The sequence below is a fragment of the Myotis yumanensis genome, unplaced genomic scaffold (assembly GCF_028538775.1).
Source record: "Myotis yumanensis isolate MYYU_CA2020_CCGP unplaced genomic scaffold, mMyoYum1.0.hap1 SCAF_1, whole genome shotgun sequence".
Taxonomy (NCBI): Eukaryota; Metazoa; Chordata; class Mammalia; order Chiroptera; family Vespertilionidae; genus Myotis; species Myotis yumanensis.
This window is the reverse complement of record NW_027223752.1, coordinates 94,867,417-94,889,605: the sequence shown is the minus strand read 5'-3', so window position 1 is coordinate 94,889,605 and position 22,189 is coordinate 94,867,417. Positions and strand designations below refer to the sequence as shown.

The following is a 22,189-nucleotide window of genomic DNA, read 5'->3' as shown; positions in this document are numbered from 1 at the left end:
GGGTGATGGGATGATGGCTGTTTGCATCTGGTCACACCCCCTTTAGGGTGGGGGTCCCCTCTGGGGTGCCTGGCCAGCCTGGGTGAGGGGCTGAGGGTCATTTTCAGGCTGGCGGGTGACTGAAGCTCCCAACCTGTCCTTTTTTCTTTTTTTTTTTTTTATTCTGGCCAGCTTTAGCTCTGAGGCTCAGCTCCAGCTATGAGAACTCTGCTGCTGAAAGCAGGTTTCTGGCCTTTGTTTACCTTCTGTATTTGAAACAATGTTGCGGTCCTGCTGGCTGAAGCCCGGGGTTTTGTTTAGCTTCTATATTTGTTTCAATGTTTCTTACAGAGCAGCTGAGAGGCCGGCAAGGCAGGTGGGGAAGCTTGGCTTCCTCTGTCACTGAAACAAGCAAGCCTCCCTGTTCCCGTCAGCTGCCTGGCTGCCGGCCGCCATCTTGGTTGGCAGTTAATTTGCATATCTCACTGATTAGCCAATGGGAAGGGTAGCGGACGTACGGCTAATTACCATGTTTCTCTTTTTTTAGCTAGGATAGACCTTATCAGTGGTTCTCAACCTGTGGGTCGCGACCCTTTCACAGTCGAGCAACCCTTTCACAGGGGTCGCCTAAGACCATCCTGCATATCAGACATTTACATTACGATTCATAACAGTAGCAACATTACAGTTATGAAGCAGCAACAAAAATAATTTTATGGTTGGGTCACAACATGAGGAACTGTATTTAAAGGGCCAGAAGGTTGAGAACCACTGCCTCAGATGCTTATACCCCCAAAATTGATATGGAGCAGAGAGTTGAGCAATATTGGGAATAATTTAGATTATTTGGACATCTTTAGGAATGTAGGAAACTGTGTACGCAGGTGTGTGATCACAAAAGAAAAAGAAAAAAGCCTGTTACTCACTTGTACTCCTAGTCTGTGCCTTTAGTTAGCTGCTTCTGTGGAGAGCTTTGCCTCACTTTAGAGTTTAATGTTACTTGATGATTACAGCTCTTTCTACTGCTAACCATGAAATTTGGTTATTTAGATCTATAAATATTATCTAAGATTCATGGGTAGATAGACAATGGTAGAGAAGAAATAAAGCGGTAGACTTGCTTAAAAGACTTTCTGGTAGTTTTGATAGTAAACAATTTTTAGCATTGACACTATGCTAGACTAAAAGAGAAGCTTAAGAACTTCTGATTCAATGTGTTCAGTAAAATGTTACTGCATTGAATTGTTCTGAATTTAGCATTCCGCTGAATTTAAGAATATCAGTACCAGGACATGCCACGTATATAACTAGGATCCTAGAAGGAGCCAATTTTTTTTGTTCATAGAACCATTATATTCGTCATCAGAAGCTTATATTTGAACACACTAATGGAATTCCACTGATTGTGATCGCAAAGTACTCCCTTCAAGCTGATACAATTCAAGTAGGGAAATGAAGACATTAAGCAACAAAGCAAAAATCCTACAAGTTCTATTTCTATTGGAATCCCTTTATGAAGTATATACATTTTATTTGTGTACCTAATCTGTTTTTTTAAAGAGTTTGAGTTTGCCTAAATTCACTTTGCTACTATCAGTTAATCAAATGACATTCTTTCCTTTTTGAAAGCAGGTTTCATATATGTTTGGGAATCTTTATGAAAATATCAATTTCTTAATATGGATTTGTTAGAAAAATCCTTTATATTATCTCTGCCTTTGATTTTGTTAATAAATTATAATTGAAAATTAGATTTAAAGTTTTAGGGATGTGCTTTCATCCTCCTTTCTCTTCCTAAGAAGAGCTAACGTACAAAGTAACAAATTGATCAATTTACTTAAACAGTGCATGTTCATTCTATGTTGGCTAGTTGTGGATGTTTGGTTGTGATGGTGGTTTCATTTCTTTAAAAGCTCATACATTTTTATTGGTTGCCTTTTTTTGCAGATGTGTAGCACTTTGCAGTTTAGGTATTTGGATTTGTGAAGAACTAGTCCATGAGTCTCATCATCCTCAAATTAAGGAAGCTCTGAATGTAATTTGTGTTTCCTTGAAGGTAAAAAAACAAACAAACAAACAAAAAACTATTTAGTGGAATATATTAAAATAGTATAGAATCATGATTATTTTTCTCCAAATGTTAATTAAATGTTGTGCTCTTTAATAAATGTTTTCATTAATTTATTATTACATTATTTGCTTGCTCCTGACTTTTTCTTTAAGAGTGGTCCTAAGTCATCTTTTTATGTATTTGGCTTTGTCCATAGGAAACATATGGGTGGCTCTTAAAAAAGGAAACCAGTCATTTAACAACATGGGTTGTTTGTTTTTTCTTTATCAGTATTTTTTTTAACCTACTATTTGATCTTTACTACTTCTGAATTCTTGAGCTGCTCAACTTTTTTTACTTTATCCTTCAAGTTAAATGGCCTCCTTGTGGCCAAAATAAGATTTGTTCAGAAATAACCTAATTATTTCGGGAGTCTAAATGAATAAATGGATATTTTTTTTGTTTGTTTCTGAACAGAAGCATAATATTTTTTCTGTCTTAAGACTTCTAATACACTGTCTGTATAGGACTCCAAAGATACAATGTACAAATATTACCGATTTGACAGATAATTCTGAGCATATACTAGTTTGAGGTGCTTTGTTAGGCAGAGCAAGGGATACCAGAATGAAAAGAATTGTAAATACTAGATTCAAGAGATTAATGCTCTGATGCTGAAAAAGATTAAAATAAGAGGAATAAAGTATAAAAAGCTGAGATAACCAAATGAGTGGTGTATGTAAACTGCTGATTGAGTTCAGAGGAAGCAGAGATCACTTTGACTTAGGTACCAGAGAAGACTTTGGAAAGAGGAAACTTTTGGTCATGGCTTGAAGAGGGGTATGATTTGATCATAGAGAGATAAGCATAAAAAGCATAACTTTATGCCACTGGGGAGTCATTTAAGAGTTTTAAGCATAGAGAATATTAACATCAGAGGAGTTCTTCAGAAGATTATTTTGGAAGTATTGTGTCTAGTAGATTTGAATGGGGAAAGATTGGTAATATGATTAGAGGCTGTTGTAAAAATCTAGGTAAGAGAAAATGGAATAAGGCTTAAATGAGGACAGTCAAGCATTACAAAGGAAAAAATAATGTTGTGTCTTTGGAATGAGTTGTGTGTTTTTTATCTTTTGCAGTTGTGTGTATATTTATCTTTCTAATAATACTTTAATAAATACATAAATATAGAATGACAAAAAATATGAAGTTTAAAATTTTTTAGCCGCTAATGCATTGATGCATAATAGTTCAGGAAGAAATTTTTATGTGTTTTTCTTTCTTTTGTTATTTTTACAGTTTACTAATAAAACAGTAGCCCATGTAGCTTGTAACATGCTTCACATGCTCGTTCACTATGTACCTAGACTTCAGATTTACCAGCCTGATTCTCCTTTGAAAATTATTCAAGTAAGTAATTTCTTATTTATTTTTCATAATGACCTTTGTTAAGGATTTTAAAATTTGGATACCTTGAAATATAAAATTACTTAATAGTTTTCAAATTTTGCACAAGTAAATAATGGCAACCTAAGGTACATTTTTGAGTATCAAAAGTTCATGACAGTTCCTTTGTGTTTTATGTTAGGAGATTGTGTTCTTGTTTTTAAATGTTAGCTGCAAATTTATAATTGCCATTGTCTATATGAATGTGGATTTGGCTTCATTTCATCTCTTAGGTTAAGAAAACATGCCATCTGTCCAGTTACCATATCAGGACATTATTTTGATTCATTACTTTTCTTTCCTCTTCAGCCAATTATTTATAGTTTTTATTTTGTTTTAATTCCATGTCTTTTATACTTTCTACTATATCTGAACTATTTCAGCCATTCATTATTTCTGTCTTGATCTATATATATAAAAGGCTGATATGCATAGTGTCCCCTCATGAGTTCGACAGGGAGACCGGGACTTCGATCACTCACTATGACGTGTGCTAACCACCAGGGGGCGGCACAGAACAAAGGAAGGCCCCAACCGGCAGCCAGGGAAGGGAGGCCCTGGCCAGTAGCTGGAAGAAAAGCCTCCATCACCCCTGATCACTGGCCAAGCCTAGGGACCCTACCCATGCACGAATTTTGTGCACCGAGCCTCTAGTCTACACTAATAAAAGAAAAACATGCAAATTGACTGTGCCTTCGCTACACCTTAAGCCACGCCCATCAGCCAATCAGAGCAACTATATGCAAATTAACCCAACCAAGATGGCGGCCGGCAGCCACGGAGCTGAAGCAAGCAGGAGGCTTGGTTGCCCCAATGATGGAGGAAGCCAAGCTTCCCACCTGCTGCGGCCGGCTCTGAGCTCCACTCAAAGCAACAAAGTTTCAATTATAGAAAGTAAATAAACCCCAGATACCTGCTTTCAGCTGGCCATGGCCACGGAGCTGGAGCAAGCAGGAGGCTTCCCTCCCACCTGCCCTGGCCGGCTCTGAGCTCCTCTCAAGGCTACAAAGTTTCAATTATAGGAGATAAATAATTCCTAGAATAAAAAAAAAAATAGAAAAAAGGAGAGACTGGGAGCTTCCGTCGCCGGGGGGCTTGGCCAGCCTGAAAACGACCCTCAGCCCCTCACCCAGATTGGCCAGGCACCCCAGTGGGGACCCCCCATCCTAAAGGGGGTGTGGCCAGCCTGAAAACAGCCATCAGCCCTTCACCCAGGCTGGCCAAATCTCCATGGGGTGAGGGTCCCCACTGGAGGGGGCTTGACCAGCCTGCAAACAGCCATCAGCCCCTCACCCAGGCTGGCCAGGCACCCCAGCGGGATCCCCACCCTGATCCAGGACACCCTTCGGGGCAAACCAGCCAGCCCCCACCCATGCACCAGGCCTCTATTCTATATAATAAAAGGGTAAAATGCGAACTGACCCTAACAGCAGAACGACTGGGAATGACTGGTCACTATGACACACACTGACCACCAGGGGGTAGATGCTCAATGCAGGAGCTGCCCCCTGGTGGTCAGTGTGCTCCCACAGGGGGAGCTCTGCTCAGCCACAAGCCAGGCTGACAGCTGCCAGTACAGCAGTGGTGGTGGGAGCCTCTCCCGCCTCCTCAGCAGCGCTAAGGATGTCCTACTGCAGCTTAGGCCTGCTCCCCGCTGGCAAGTGGACATCCCCTGAGGGCTCCTGGGCTGCCAGAGGGATGTCTGACTGCCAACTTGGGCCCGATCCCCCAGGAAGCCAGCAGGTGGACATCCTCCGAGGGGTCCCATAGGGGTCCCATACTGCAAGAGGGCATAGGCCGGGCTGAGGGACCCTCCCGAGTGCACAAAGTTTTGTGCACCGGGCCTCTAGTATACTATAATAGACTTCTAATTGATTTCCTGGCTTCTGAGGTCTTCCCTATCAAATCATCATTCACATTTACATGACTATTATGTCAGTTACCTGAAAAAAACAAAATCTCTTGAGTGATTTTCATTTGCCTATAAAATAAGATCCAATTTATTTACTTAGGCTTTTCCAGGCCTTCTGATGAGGACCCAATCCATCTTTTCAGAATCACATACATATTCCTTTGAAATACACTGTAGTCCAGGCACCTGAGTTCGCTTACTATCAACTAAACATACCCCTCACTCTTCTTACCTGAACTGCTCTGATTTTCCTTTTTACATCCCATTTTCAGTTTGGGGTTTAAATCTATCTCATCAAAAAATTAAAACTCTTATCTGTTCTCTCTAACCAGAATTTATTGTTCTTCATATTCTTGTAACATTTTTAGGAAAGATGGTAATTAATATTTATTAAGCACCTACTATGTACCAGCTAATACACCAGTCATCTCCATATGTTATCTCATTTAATTTTTAAAAATCTTTTAAGATGAGCAATTATCTTCCTGCTCCCTGTTTTGTCCCCCTTAATTTAAGATGAGAGGACTGAGCATTTAGTAACTATGTAAAGTCACAGCTGACCGGGCAGTTTTCAAACTCAAGTCTGTAAGATTTCAAGTCCAGGCTTTTCCAATGCAACCATGTTGTAACAGTAAATATATTTGTGTACAAATTCTAAATTTTTTAAAGACAGGGGCATCACTTTCATGTAGAATCTGTTCAATAAATATTGGTTGAGTTTAATGTAGGTTGAGAGGTTGGATTTGAGGGATAGACACACCTGCCATGAGTCTGCCAATTACTAACTTTGTAACTATGAACAAGTTACATTGCCCTCTGAACTCTGTGTTCTTATCTTTACATTTGGGATAAAAGTATATACCTCACAGAATTGTTCCGAAGATTAATGAAAAAATACATATGAAGCACTTCACACTTTTTGCCATTAAGATGGGGGAATACATAAATTTTAATAAACGTTGGCTGCAGCTGTTATTATCAATGGGGTTATAATAACTGGATGAAAATGTAACTATGCATCTGTATGCTAGTAAGAAAACATTTGAAAATTTTACCTACCCTTTAAGATTGCTTATTCTATTTGAAAATTAAGTTTGTTCTTTAAGCAGATTTTTTTCATTTGAAGCTTTCAAATCCTTTCCCTTATTTTCTGTATCAGTTTATTCTATCTCATAAAAGAGTAATATGCAAATTGACAATCACTCCAACACACAAGGTGGCCAGCAGGGGAGGGCAGTTGGGGGCGACCAGGCCTGCAGGGGAAGACATTTGGGGGGACCCAGGCCAGCAGGGGAGGGCAGTTGGGGGCAATCAGGCTGGCAGTGGAGGGCAGTTAGGGGCGACCAGGCTGGCAGGGGAGCTGTTAGGTGTCGATCAGGCTGGCAGGGGAGTGGTTAGGGGGTGATCAGGCTGGCAGGCAGAAGCAGTTAGGGGCAATCAGACAGGCAGGTGGGTGAGCGGTTGGGAGCCAGCAGTCCTGGATTGTGAGAGGTACGTCCGACTGCCTGGTGGGATCGGGCCTAAATGGGCAGTCAGACATCCCTCAAGGTGTCCCAGATTGGAGAGGGTGCAGGCTGGCCTGAGGGACACCCTCCTCCACCCCAGAGCACGAATTTCATGCACCGGGCCTCTAGTATATTAATACTTAACTAAGTACTTAAGCGTGAAGATTTGTTGCAAATTGCTTCACCGTAGATTATAGTGGCCAACGGCTACAGTTAAACATGAAGAGTTACTATAACTCACCTCTAATCGAATTTAGGACTAGAATCCCAAAATAATGGAGCATTTCACTAATTATTACCTATTTACATAGTTAGGAATAGAGCTCAGTTCTAGTATCATTAAGCAGGTGCATCTAATATACTAGATTCTACTGGTAAACCTTTATATATACAGTATATTTTGAGGATTTTTTCCTACCTGATGCATCAAATCAATAATTTATAAAAATATAATAGCACCCCAAGGCTGTGTCCCAGGGTCCCGAGCTCTCCACCGCCAGCCTGCTTCTAGAGGAAAAGGAGCAGTCTCTCAGAGATAGGCTTCCTCGGGAATTAATGTACAGAATAACGTGTACAAAATATCTTACAATAAATTTATCCCTGTACATTTTTAACAAGCACATAAAAAATTGAATGTGATCACGAGATTTTCAGGGTGGCCCTAGCCAGTTTTGCTCAATGGATAGAGCATTGGCCTGTGGACTGAAGAGTCCCAGGTTTGATTCTGATCAAGGGCAGGTACCTCGGTTGCAGTCTCCTGGCCCTGGTTGGGAGTCATGCGGGAGGCAACCAAGCAATGTCTCTTTCTCATATCAGTGTTTTTCTCTGTCTCTCCCTCTCCCTTCTACTCTCTAAAAATCAATGGAAAAAATATCCTCGAGCGAGGATTTAAAAAAAGAGAGATTTTTAGGATAAATAACACAGTATATTAATATTTTTCCATCTTTTAATAATGTCTGTTACTATTTGATATTTCTGTATCAAATTTATTCATATACTAGCCAGTGTATGTAAATTTAAAACCACATAATATGTCTTGTTTTTTTCTTTAAAAAGCATAAATAGCCGAAACTGGTTTGGCTCAGTGGATAGAGCGTCAGCCTGCGGAATGAAAGGTCCCAGGTTTGATTCCGGTCAAGGGCATGTACCTGGGTTGCGGGCACATCCCCAGTGGGAGATATGCAGGAGGCAGCTGATCGATGTTTCTCTCCCATTGATGTTTCTAACTATCTATCTCTCTCCCTTCCTCTCTGTAAAAAATCAACAAAATATATTTAAAAATAAAAAATAAAATAAAAAAATAAAAAGCATAAATATATATATATATATATATATATACATATACATATATACATACATACATACTAGAGGCCCGGTGCACAAAAATTTGTGCACTTGGGCGGGGGGGGGGGGGGGGGGGAGGGGGGGGGTCCCTCAGTCTGGCCTGTGCCCTCTTGCAGTCTGGGACCCCTCGGGAGATAACGATCTGCTGGCTTAGGCCTGCTCCTGGGTGGCAGAGGGCACGCCCAATCCCTAGGTGCAGCCCCTGGTCGGGCTCAGAGCAGGGCTGATTGGGGAGTTGGCGCACCGCCCCCTGTCATGCACAGAGCAGGGCGGATTGGGAGGTTGCGATGCCACCCTCAGTCACGCTCAGGGTGAGGCCGATTGGGGGGTTGGGGCACCGCCCCCTGTCACACTCAAGGCAGGGTCGATGGGGAGGTTGCAGCGCCACCCCCTGTCACGCACAGAGCAGGGCCAATCAGGGGGTTGGGGTGCTGCCCCCTGTCACACACAGAGCAGGGCCCGTCAGGGGGTTGGGGAGCTCCCCCCTGTCACGCACAGAGTAGGGCCCATAGGGGAGTTAGGGCACCGCCCTCTGTCACACACAGAGCTGGGCGGATCAGGGGGTTGGGGCGCCGCCCTCTATCACCCACAGAGCAGGGCCGATCAGGGGATTGGGGCGCCGCCACTATCACACTCAGGGCAGGGCCGATGGGGAGGTTATGGCTCTACCCCATCACACACAGAGCAGGGCCCGTGGGGGGGGGGGGGGGGGGTGTTGGGGCGCCGCACCCTGTCACACACAGAGCAGGGCCCATCAGGGGGTTGGGGCGCCTTCCCCTGTCACGAACAGAGCAGGGCGGATAGGGAGGTTGTGGCCCCGCCCCCTGTCACACACAGAGCTGCAGGGCGATCAGCGGGTTTGGGCGCTGCCCCCTGTCACGCTGATCTGGTGCCAAGAGGCCTCGCGGCTCCGCTGATCCCGGTGCTGGGAGGCATATTACCCTTTTACTATATAGGATAGAGGCCTGGGGGCTGGCTGGTTTGCCCTGAAGGGTGTCCTGGAGCAGGGTGGGGGTCCCCACTGGGGTGCCTGGCCAGCCTGGATGAGGGAATGATGGCTGTTTGCAGCTGGTCACACACCCTTCAGGGTGGGGGTCCCCACTCGGGTGCCTGGCCAGTCTGGGTGAGGGGCTGAGGGCTGCTTTCAGGCTGGCGGTTGTTGACTGAAGCTCCCAACCGCTCCTTTATTTTCTCTTTTTTTTTCATTTTATTCTGGGCCAGTTTTAGCTCTGGCTCTAGCTCTGAGGCTTCGTATCTAGGTTGTTTGCCGTTCTATAATCGAAACAATGTATAACTTCAGCTCTGAGATCCTGGCAGGCTGAAAGCTGGTTTCTGGGGTTTTGTTTAGCTTCTACATTTGCAACATAGTACATAGTTGCTTAGAATTGCAACTCAGAGGCCAGCAAGTCAGGCGGGGAAAGTTGGAGTCCGCAGTCACTGGAGCAAGCAAGCCTCATGTTCGCTTCCAGCTGCCTGGCTGCCGGCCGCCATCTTGGCTGACAGTTAATTTGCTTAAGGATATGCTGATTAGCCAATGGGAAGGGTAGCGGTCGTACGCTAATTACCATGTTTCTCTTTTATTAGTGTAGATGATAATCATCAATGGCAGAATATACTTTTTTAACAGATTATTTGCAAGAATAAAGTGCTTAGGCCACAAATCAAGTTTAAATAAATTAGAGTATTGAAAGAACACTTGTATTCTCTGATCTCAGTGCATCAAAGTAGAAATCAGTAACAGAGAAATAGAAAATCCCAAAATGTTTGGAAATTAAACAATATCCTTCTAAAATGACTCATGGTCAAAGAAGACATCACAATGGAAATTAGACAATTTTAACCTAACATATAATGAAAATGAGATACAAATGTCTGGTATGCATTTAAAATAGTGGATAGAGGTAAATTTATAGCTTGAAATGCACATATTAAGCCCCCTGTCACACACAGAGCAGGATGGATAGGGAGGTTGTGGCCCCGCCCCCTGTCACACACAGAGCCGCAGGGCGATCAGGGGGTTTGGGCGCTGCCCCCTTCACGCTGATCCCGGTGCCGACAGCCTCGCTGCTCCGCTGATCCCAGTGCTGGGAGGCATATTACCCTTTTACTATATAGAGGCCTGGTGCACGGGTGGGAGCTGGCTGGTTTGCCCTGAAGGGTGTCCTGGATCAGGGTGGGGGTCCCCACTGGGGTGCCTGGCCAGTCTGGGTGAGGGGCTGAGGGCTGTTTTCCCAAAGTGAGTGATTGAAGCTTCCAACCGCTCCCTGTTTTCTTTTTTTTTCTTTTTTTATTCTGGGCCAGCTTTAGCTTTGAGGCCTCGCTGCTAAAAACATCGATACAATGTTGCTAAAGCCTGGCTGAATGAAAGCTGGTTTCTGGTGTTTTGTTTAGCTTCTTATTTGCAACATAGTACATAGTTTCTTAGAGTTGTAGCTCAGAGGCCCGCTAGTGAGGCGGGGAACGTTGGAGTCCACAGCACGCAAGCCTCATGTTCGCTTCCAGCTGCCTGGCTGCCGGCCGCCATCTTGGCTGACAGTTAATTTGCATATACTCACTGATTAGCCAATGAAAAGGGTAGCGGTCGTACGCTAATTACCATGTTTCTCTTTTATTAGTGTAGAGATATATTTATTTATTTATTTATTTATTTATTTATTTATTAGGGGCCTGGTGCACGAATTTGTGCACCATTGGTGTCCCTCAGCCTGGCCTGCAGAATCGGGCTGAAACCATCTCTCTGACATCCCCAGAGGGGTCCCGGATTGCGAGAGGGTGCAGACCAGGCCGTGGGACCCCACCAGTGCACAATAGGGGCCGGGGAGGGACGTGGGAGGTTGGCCAACCAGGGAGGGACCGCAGGAGGGCTCCAGGGCATGTCTGGCCCATCTCGCTCAGTCCCAATTAGCTGGACCCCAACAGCAAGCTAACCTACCAGTTGGAGCATCTGCCCCCTGGTAGTCAGTGCACATCATAGCGATCAGTTGAGCGACCTTAGCATATCATTAGCATATTACGCTTTGATTTGTTGAACTGCCAACTGGACAATCAGACACTTAGCATATTAGACTTTTGTTATATATATGTAATATGCTAATTAGACCAGACAGCCTAACAACCTTCCAACGTAATTCCGGACATCCTTCCCGATGAAGCCACGGCAGCGGGGTCCAAGGCAGAGGCAGTTAGGGGTGATCATGCAGACAGGCGAGCAGTTAAGGGTGATCTGGCAGGCAGACAAAGTAGTTAGTGGTGATCAGGCAGGCAGGTGAGCGGCTAGGGGCAATCAGAGGCAGTTAGGGGCAATCAGGCAGGCAGATGAGTGGTTAGGGGTGATCAGCAGGCAGGCAGAGTGGTTAGGGGCAATCAGGCAGGCAGGCAGGCCAGTGGTTAGGAGCTAGCGGTCCTGGATTTCTAGAGGGATGTCCGACTGCCGGTTTAGGCCTGATCCCGCAGGGTCCCTGTGGGATCTGGCCTAAACCGGCAGTCAGACATCCCCCAAGGGGTCCCAGATTGCCAGAGGGTGCAGGCTGGGCAGAAGGACCCTCCCCCTATGCACGAATTTCATGCACCAGGCTTCTAATATATATATATATATATATATATATATATATATACACATACATACATACACACACACACACATTTAGAAAGACAAGGGAATAGATTAATACACCACCCCAAATTTATTGAGGAATAATTGACAAATAAATTATATATCTTTAAGGTATACAACATAACATGATCTGATATTGTGGAATGATGACCAAAATCAAGATAATTGACACATTCATTATTTCACAGTTAACTTTTTTTTATGATGAGAATACTTAAATATACTCTTAGCAACTTTCAGATATTCATTACTTACTATATAATTCACTATAGTTACCATGTTGTACACTAGATCCTCAGAACTTAACCTTATAACTGAAAGTTTGTACCCTTTGACCCATATTTCCCCATTTTCCTTCTCTTCCTTCAGCCCCTGGCAGCCACTATTTTACTCTCTATTTCAGCTTTTAAATATTTTTTTAGATTCTACATATAAGTGATACAATACAGTATTTGGCTTTTTTATCTGGCTTATTTCACTTAGCATAATGTCCTCTCGGTTCATCCATGTTGTCACAAATGGCAGGATTTCCTTCTTTTTCTAATGGCTGAATACATACATACATACTAGAGGCCTGGTGCACAAATTCGTGCATGAGTGGGGTCCCTCAGCCTGGCCGGTGATCAAGGCCTATCAGGGGGCTGGCCAGCAGGTGTGAGGGGCTGTGGGAGGTTGGCCAGCCAGGGGGAGGGGCCACAGGAAGTTTACCTGCCAGGGGGAGGGGATATAGGAGGCGGGCCCGCTGGATTAGGGGCCGCAGAAGGTTGGCCAGTTGGGAGGAGGAGCCGCAGAAGGTTGGCCAGCCAGCCCCCCAGGGCCAATTTGGGCGCCGGCTGGCCAGGGGGAGGGGCCACGGGAGGTTGGCTGTGAGAGCGCACTGACCACTTGTGGGCAGTTCCTGTGTTGAGCATCTGCCCTTTGGTGGTCAGTGTGCATCATAGCAACTGGTCAACCGGTCATTCTGGTCATTCGGTCGTAATGGTCGCTTAGGCTTTTATATATATAGATACTACATTTCCTTATTCATGAGTTGAAGTACATTTATGTTGTTTCTATATCTGGACTGTTGGGAATAATGCTGCATGGGTGTGCAGGTATCTCTTTGTGATACTGATTTCATTTCCATCAGGTGGGATTGCTGGATTATCTTGTAGTTTTATTTTTAATTTTTTGAGAAACTGCATACTGTTTTTCATAATGACTGTACTAGTTCATATTTCCGCCAATAGTATATAAGGCTTCCGTTTTCTCCAAATCTTTGACAACATCTGTTACCTCATGTCTTTTTTTTTTTTAATATATTTTTATTGTTTTCAGAGAGGAAGGGAGAGAGAGAGAGAGAGAGAGACATCAATGATGAGAGAGAATAATTGACTGGCTGCCTCCTGCCTGCCCCCTACTGGGGATCGAGCCCATAACCCGGGCATGTGCCCTTGACAGGAATCGAACCTGGGACCCTTCAGTCCACAGACTGATGCTCTATACACTGAGCCAAACTGGCTAGGGCACCTCTTGTCTTTTTGAAAATAGCCCTCCTAACAGATATGCGGTGCTTTCTCATTGTGCTTTTGAATCGCATTTCTCTGGTGATTAGTGATGTTGATCACTTTTCTTATAGCTAGTAATGATTTCAATGTCTTCTTTGGAAAATGTTTATTTGGGTCCTCTGCCCATTTTAAAATTGGATTATTTGGTTTTTTGCTATTAAGTTGTATGAGTTTCTTATATATTTTGGATACTAACCCTACATTCAATGCATAGTTTGCAAATATTTTCTCCCATTTCATCGGTTATCCTTTTAATTTTTATTTTTTCCTTTGCTTTGTAAAAGCTCTTTAGTTTGATGTAGTCCCACCTGTTTGTTTTAGCTCTATTACCATTGCTTTTGGTGTCTTTTCCAATAAATCAATGCGAAGACCAATGTCAGGAATCATTTTCCCTGTGTTTTCTTCGAGGAGTTTCATGGCTTCAAGCCTTATACTTAAGTCTTTGATTCATTTAGAGTTAATTTTTGTGAGTGGTATAAGATATGGATGCAGTTTTATTCTTTTGTATATAGCTACTTAGTTTTCCCAGCACCATTTATTGAAGAGACTTTCCTTTCCTCAATGTGTGTTCTTGGTGAACTTTTTAAAAATGAGTTGACCATGTAAGTGTGGGTTTGTGTATAGGCTTTCTATTCTGATCTGCTTTTCTATTTGCCTGTGTACCTTACCATCATTCTTATTACTATCTATACTAATAAAAGGGTAATATGCTAATTAGACCAGGTCGACCAGACATCTTCCGGACATCCAACTTTCTTCCAGACAAAGCCACAGAGGTGGGGGCTGAGACAGAGGTGGTTAGGGGCAGTCAGGCCAGCAGGGGAGCAAGGAGTTAGGGGTGAGAACATGCTGGCACAGGGGAGCAAGCAATTAGGGGCGAGATCAGGCCGGTGCGGGGGAGCAAGCAGTTAGGGGTGCAATCAGGCTGGTGCAGGGGAGTAAGCAGTTATGAGGCGGTCAGGTCGGCAGGGGAGGAATCAGGCCGGCAGGCAGAGGCGGTTAGGGGCAATCAGGCAGGCTGGCAGAGGCGGTTAGGGGCGATCAGGCAGGCCGGCAGAGGCGGTTAGTGGCAATCAGGCAGGCAGGCAGGTGAGCAGTTAGGAGCCAGAGTTCCTGGATTGTGAGAGGGACATCTCAGATTGGAGAGGGTTCAGGCCAGGCTAGGAACACCCCCCTCCTGTGCACGAATTTCGTGCATCAGGCCTCTAGTAGCTTTATAATTAACCTGAAATCAGGAAGTGTGATGCCTCCAGCTTTCTTCTTTCTCAAGATGGCTTTGGCTCTTTATTTGTGGTTCCATACAAATTTTAAAATAGTTTTTTCTGTTTCTGAGAAAAATGCCATTGGAATTTTTTATTTCATTGAATGAGTAAATCGCTGTGGGTGGTATGAACAATTGAACAATATTAATTTTCCCAATCTAAAACATGGAATATCTTTCCATTTACATTAGTCCTCCCTTATCCACAGTTTTGCTTTCTGCAATGTTAATTACTCATGGCCAATTGTAATCTGAAAATATTAAATGGAAAATTTGAGAAATGAACAATTTATACTAAGTTTTAAATAGTACACTGTTCTGAGTAGTATGATAAAATCTCACATTGTCCTTCTCCAGTGGGATATGAATCATCAATTTGTCCAGCGTATTCACACTGTACATGCTACTCAACCATTAGTCATTTAGTTGCCATCTCAGTTATTGGATCATCTGTCATGGTATCCCAATGCCTGTTTTCAGTAAACCTTATTTTACTAATAAAGGCTGCAAAGTGTAAGAATAGTGATGCTGACAATTCAGATATGCCAAAGAGAAGCTGTAGAGTGCTTCCTTTAAATGAAATGGTGAAAATTGCTGTGTCCATGAGTCTTTCTTTCTTTTCTTTTTTTCTTAATCCCTTCACCCTTCTCACTCAGGCCGCAACCCCCACTCCTCTGACAGCTGTCAGTCTGTTCTCTGTATCCATTAGTCTGTCCACTTTGTTTGTTAGTTTATTTTGTTCATTAGATTCCACATATAAGTGGATTCACATGGTACTGTCTTTCTTCATTCATTAGTGTTTTATAGTTTTCAGTGTGCAGGTCTTTTACCTCATTAATTAACTGTATTCCTATTTTATTGATTTTGATGCTACTGTAAATAGGGATATCTTTCTTAATTTCTCTTTATGATAGTTTGTTGCTTGTGTATAGAAATGCAACAGTTTTTTGTATTTTGATTTTGTATCCTGCAAGTTTACGGAATTCATTTATAGTTGTAACAGTTTTTTGGTGCAGTGTTTACGGTTTCCTATATATAATATCATGTCATCTGCAAACAAATAATTGTACTTCTCTCTTTCAGATTTAGGTGCTATTTATTTGCCCACTTGCCGTGGTAGGACTTCTAGTACCATGTTGAATGGAAATGGCAATTGTGGACATCCTTGTATTCCTGAACTTAGATGAAAGGCTTTTAGCTTTTCACCATTGAATATGATATTAACTATGGGCTTGTCATTTATGGCCTTTATTTATGTTGACGTATATTCCTTCTATACCTAATATGTTGAGTAGGATAGATATCTTCAGTGACAGAATTGCAGATGATTTTTATAAATCTTTTTGCTTTTCTATATGTATTTTAATTTTCTATTAGAACATATATTACTGTGTGTTTATACATATTGATTCATGAGTTGAGTTTATGAGAAATCCATTCATAGTTAACACATATATAATGTTGGTTCTATAAATGAAGATTGTAAATAATTGATAGTTAATGTACTTGAAAAGATTACATATTAAAAATTACCTTGAAATAAATGTTAATGTTTCAGAATAACCTTGCCGCAATAGATTTTATATTGTTTTTACATTAACATTAATGTTTTAGAATGAACATTAGTTTAATATATTTTGTGCTTTTTTTTCTTTTCTTTTTTTTTTTTTGATTATAGATCCTGATAGCCACTATTACCCATCTTTTGCCAAGTACAGAAGCTTCATCTTATGAAATGGACAAGAGAGTAATTAAAAACTTTCTTTGCTATTTAATATTCTTACATAGTAAAATATTTATATTTTAAAATTGCAAAGTTATATATATTTACATGGTAAATATTAATTCATCTTGTATTTAAAATCGACTGTAATGGAATAGAGTGTGGAATCTCAGAGGGAAGACGGGGGAGGATGGGTGGGTATGAGGTAATCAACCAAAGACCTTGTATGTATATATGCATAGCCCATGGACACAGACAATTAGGTGGTGAAAGCCTGGGACGGGGTGGGGGCGGACTGAACAGGATTAATGGCGGGGAAAGTGGGACATATATAATACTTTCAACAATAAAGATAAATGATCTTATTTTACTTTTCTCTAGCTCTCTCTTCACCTCCATTTTTAGTTACTTTATTTCTACACATAATATACATCATATGTCATTTAACAAATGACTCTTCCATATTCGTCTTCCCTTTTACTTTTTTTAAATATATTTTTTATTAATTTTTTACAGAAAGGAAGGGAGAGGGATAGAGAGTTAGAAACATCGATGAGACAGAAACATCAATCAGCTGCCTCCTGCACATCCCCTACTGGGAATGTGCCCGCAACCAAGGTACATGCCCTTGACTGGAATCGAACCTGGGACCCTTCAGTCCGCAGGCCAAAGCTCTATCCACTGAGCCAAACCGGTTAGGGCTCATCTTCACTTTTATCTATTAACTAGAGGCCCGGTGCACAAAAATCTGTGCACTCGGGGGGCGGGGGGCCAGACCGGCCTGTGCCCTCTCACAGTCTGGGACCCCTCGGGAGATAACAACCTGCTGGCTTAGGCCTGCTCCCGGGTGGCAGAGGGCACGCCCAATCCCTAGGTGCAGCCCCTGGTCAGGCTCAGAGCAGGGCCAATTGGGGAATTGGGGCACCGCCCCCTGTCATGCACAGAGCAGGGTGGATCGGGAGGTTGCAATGCCACCCTCAGTCACGCTCAGGGTAGGGCCGATTGGGGGGTTGGGGCACCGCCCCCTGTCACACTCAAGGCAGGGTCGATGGGGAAGTTGCGGCGCCACCCCCTGTCACGCACAGAGCAGGGCCCATCAGGGGGTTGTGGTGCTGCCCCCTGTCACTCACAGAGCAGGGCCCATCAGGGGGTTGGGGAGCTCCCCCCTGTCATGCACAGAGCAGGGCCCATCAGGGGGTTGGGGAGCTCCCCCCTGTCACTCACAGAGTAGGGCCGATAGGGGAGTTAGGGCACCGCCCCCTGTCACACACAGAGCAGGGCGGATCAGGGGGTTGGGGCGCCGCCCTCTATCACCCACAGAGCAGGGCCGATCAGGGGGTTGGGGTGCCGCCACTGTCACACTCAGGGCAGAGCCGATGGGGAGGTTATGGCTCTACCCTGTCACACACAGAGCAGGGCGGATCAGGGGGTTGGGGCGCCGCCCTCTATCACCCACAGAGCAGGGCCGATCAGGGGGTTGGGGCGCCGCCACTGTCACACTCAGGGCAGGGCCGATGGGGAGGTTATGGCTCTACCCTGTCACACACAGAGCAGGGCCTGTGGCGGGGGGGGGGGGCGCCGCCCCCTGTCACACACAGAGCCGCAGGACGATCAGGGGGTTTGGGCGCTGCCCCCTGTCACGCTGATCCGGTGCCAGGAGGCCTCGCTGCTCCGCTGATCCCGGTGCTGGGAAGCATATTACCCTTTTACTATATAGGATAGAGGCCTGGGGGCTGGCTGGTTTGCCCTGAAGGGTGTCCTGGATCAGGGTGGGGGTCCCCCCTGGGGTGCCTGGCCAGTCTGGGTGAGGGGCTGAGGGCTGCCTTAAGGCTGGCGATTGACTGAAACTCCCAACCGATCCTTTTTTTCTTTTTTTTTCTTTTTATTCTGGGCCATCTTTAGCTCTGGCTCTAGCTCTGAGGCTTCCGCTGCTGGTTTGTTTGGTTCTATAATCGAAACAATGTATAACTCCAGCTCTGAGATCCCTGCAGTTTTGTTTAGCTTCTATATTTGTTAGAATGTTTCAAACTGCCAGCTCAGAGGCCGGCAGCACAGGCGGGGAACGTTGGAGTCTGCAGTCACTGCAGCAAGCAAGCCTCATGTTCGCTTCCAGCTGCCTGGCAGCCGGCCGCCATCTTGGCTGACAGTTAATTTGCATATACTCACTGATTAGCCAATGAAAAAGGTAGCGGTCGTACGCTAATTACCATGTTTCTCTTTTATTAGTGTAGATAATATCCTTCCTTGTTGGTTGTTTGATATTCCTAATCTGGGTTTGAATTTCCCTTTTATTTCTTGAATCTTCTGGTAGAGATCTCTTATTTTTTCTTTCTCTTTATTTATTTTTTGTTGTTTAATGTCTTTTGTTTAGTTGGTTGATTCTCTTCTGTCTCCTTACACTGACTATTGTAATAGTTCTTTTATCACTACGTGATAGTCAATGAAAAAATTGCATTCAGGATTCCAACCCTGCTTTTGTCACCTTTTATCTCACCTACCTCTTTTTCATGTTTCTCTGTCATGCATCTCAATTTTTCTTTCCTTTTTACTTCTGGCATTATCTTTCAACATTCTTCCCTAATAGTATTCCTAGTTTCAGCCCACAGTTCTAGTTCTCACTTAATTAAGTTTAACAGTGCAATTCTGTTTTCTCTGTGGCCTTTAAATCCATCAGGAATTATATTTTGGCATTGCAATTCTGTTAGTGCTCTTCATTAGCTTTACGATAATGTTTGTTATTAACAGGTGGTGGTCAGTACCACAGTACTCACACTTAGGGTGGTCTTTTTCTTTCTGAGTGGTTTTACGTTTGTACCTAGTTCCCTTCTTCCTTGCAGTTTTCCCCAAACTGCCCTTGCTCTTCATGAAAGCTTACACTAGGAGAATGGGAAAAAGCTTGCTGGGATTTCTGATACTTTCTACTTACATATAATTTGAAATTTGGATGTTCTGTTTTCTGGTTAAACTGCGGTTTTGTGATGTCTTACTGGTTTTGTGATGTCTTATTGGTTCTTTTTGTTCTTTATTGTTTTTTTGGAGAACATGTTGGGAGATTTAGACCAGCGTTACTCCTTGAGTTGGAAAATTAGTCTTTCAGTCTAAAAATCAACAGATCTCTTACTGCTACTTGATTAATGCTTTTAAGGCTCTAATTGTGATTCCTTGTACAACAAAATGGGCCACAGAGGTACTGCTATTTTACTTCACATTTTGATAAAGGTGTTTTGGTTATAACATCCATTAGTTTAAAAGAATCTAGTGGAAACATTTATTTTAAATATTAATAACAGTTTCAGAATATGGTTAAGATAGTCTAGTCTTTCTGGCAGGGTACTCAGTGAGGTGTTAAATTAGAAGAGGAATGTGGAAGTGATTGTAATATTTATGGACTAAAACTTTTCATTTGTATTTCATTCCTTGAGCAGTTAAATAAGTATAGCTAATTGAAGCCTATTATTTTTTAAGCTCAATGTGTGTTTTAATTAAAGAAATTTAATATTCCTATTTTCATTATTTTATTATTTTTCATTGTGCTTGCACTGAAACCCACAATAAAAACATCTTAAAAGTTAGGTTTAGATAAATATTAATGTTGCAATTTAGGATCGATAGTTTCTGAAATAAATTTGGAAAACAAAAAATAAGGTGGTGAGCCCTGGCCGGTGGTGCTCAATGGTTAGATCATCTGTTTGCACACTGAAGGGTCTCGGGCTTGACTCCAGTCAAGGGCATGTACCTGGGTTGCAGATTCAATCTCCAGTCCTGGTCAGGGCACATGCGGGAGGCAACTAATCAATGTGTCTCTTTCACGTCGATGTTACTCCCTCCCTCTCTCTCTCTCTCTTCCCCAGTGCTGCACTCCCCCCTTCCCTCCCCCCACCCCCCCCCCCCACCCCCAGCCCATCCCTCCCTCCATTCTCTCTAAAAATCAGTGGGGGGAAATATCCTGGTGAGGATTAACAACAAAAAAATTAATTGGTGAATTTCTGTTAAGTATTAAACTCTTACTTTATGAGTTGACAATAATAATGATCTTTTTTGTTGTTACAGTTGGTGGTATCTTTACTTCTGTGCCTTTTGGACTGGATCATGGCCTTACCCCTCAAGACACTGCTCCAACCAGTCCATGCATCGGGAGCAGAAAATGATAAAATAGAAAAATCTGTCCTTAATTGCATTTATAAGGTAAACTTCTTTGCTTTATTATTTATTTGGTAACCAAGGGTTTTTTTTTGTTTTTTTTTTTTAAATATATTTTATTGATTTTCTACAGAGAGGAAGGGAGAGAGATAGAGAGTTAGAAACATCGATGAGAGAGGAACATCGATCAGCTGCCTCCTGCACATCTCCTATTGGGGATGTGCCCGCAACCCAGGTACATGCCCTTGACCGGAATCGAACCTGGGACCTTTCAGTCCGCAAGCCGACGCTCTATCCACTGAGCCAAACCGGTTTTGGCAACCAAGGGTTTATAAAATCTAAAGAAATAACATTTCTTAGTGTTTTCATTTAGACTAGGTATTTTATAAGAACATAAATTTATCTTATAGTACCTTGATAATTAAAAAGTAGTTTCTACAGTACACTGTTATATTATTGCCAGATTTTGAAAAGTCAAATCTTTGTTGAATATAAGCATCATTAGTTAAATTTTACTACTTCTTCTTACGAGGTATTAAATTTTACTGTGATCAAAGAGCTAAGTTTTAAACTATTTAAAATTTTGTCAAGCTCTTCTATTACCAGTGGACTTTTTTCTCTTTTTAATTTAATTTATTTATTTTTACTGAAAAGGAAAACTTGTATGTTTCTCCCCTGTATTTTCAGGTACTACATGGATGTGTTTATGGAGCTCAATGTTTTAGCAATCCGAAGTATTTTCCAATAAGCCTATCAGACTTGGCATCTGTAGATTATGATCCCTTTCTGCATTTGGAAAGTCTGAAAGAACCTGAACCTCTGCACTCTCCTGATTCAGAACGATCTTCTAAACTCCAACCAGTGACAGAAGGTAAAATGGATTTTCTTCAGGACAGTATTGTTGTTTGGGTTCTCTCAAGGCATGATTTTAGACCTTGGGTAGAAATGATGAGTGAGGATGGATGTTACATATTTTACTTTGTAGTTGTTTACCTCACCATGTATATTACTGCAAATTTTATTTTCAGTTTAAGAAATAACTTTATATACACAATTGCTAAGATTACATGTGATGACATTCCCTTTATACTTCTAACTAAGTTATTCTGATAAATTATTTTTGATATTTTACTTTCTATATCATAGGATTTCTATGATTGAATAAGAGATTTAGCTTTGGAGTCTGGCAGGCATGGTATTGAATTTTGACTCTCATTAAATAGCTGAGTGACTATGTCTGTATTCTTATTTATAAAGTGCGGATAATATTTATTCCCTCATAGGGTCGTTTTAAGTACTAAATAAAATAATATGTATAAAACCTTTTGCACAGTTCTTGGTCCATAGTGACTTCAGTAAGGTATTTTAAAGCCACATTGCTTCTACATTCAGAGTTTACTATTTGATATAAGGGTAAGGCAAAGATGTAAACAACCTTATGAGTATAAAAATAAAAGTGCATTCAGGATACAGAGGTAGCTCAGAGGAATCCAGTTTATTGAAGGGGTTAAGAGGTGATATACATGATAGAATTAGTATTAAGAGCACTTTGACAATATTTTACAGGAGTTGGCAAATTATGGCCCACACCTGCCACCTGTTTCTATAGATAAGGTTTTATTGGGACATCTCCATGCTGTTCATTTATGTATCATTATGGCTGCTTTTG

At 42.5% G+C, this 22,189-nt stretch overlaps 1 protein-coding gene across 9 annotated transcripts in view; it reads left to right on the top strand.

Moving 5' to 3' along the window:
• The window catches only part of RALGAPA1 (Ral GTPase activating protein catalytic subunit alpha 1), a 283,623-nt gene that overhangs the window by 165,814 nt on the left and 95,620 nt on the right, over positions 1-22,189 (top strand). For all 9 annotated transcript variants that reach the window (XM_070428039.1, XM_070428075.1, XM_070428057.1 and 6 more), the window contains 5 exons: positions 1,927-2,035; positions 3,329-3,439; positions 16,336-16,404; positions 20,431-20,565; positions 21,208-21,391. In XM_070428039.1, coding sequence (XP_070284140.1) covers positions 1,927-2,035; positions 3,329-3,439; positions 16,336-16,404; positions 20,431-20,565; positions 21,208-21,391 — 608 coding nt within the window. The remainder of the gene's footprint in view (positions 1-1,926; positions 2,036-3,328; positions 3,440-16,335; positions 16,405-20,430; positions 20,566-21,207; positions 21,392-22,189) is intronic.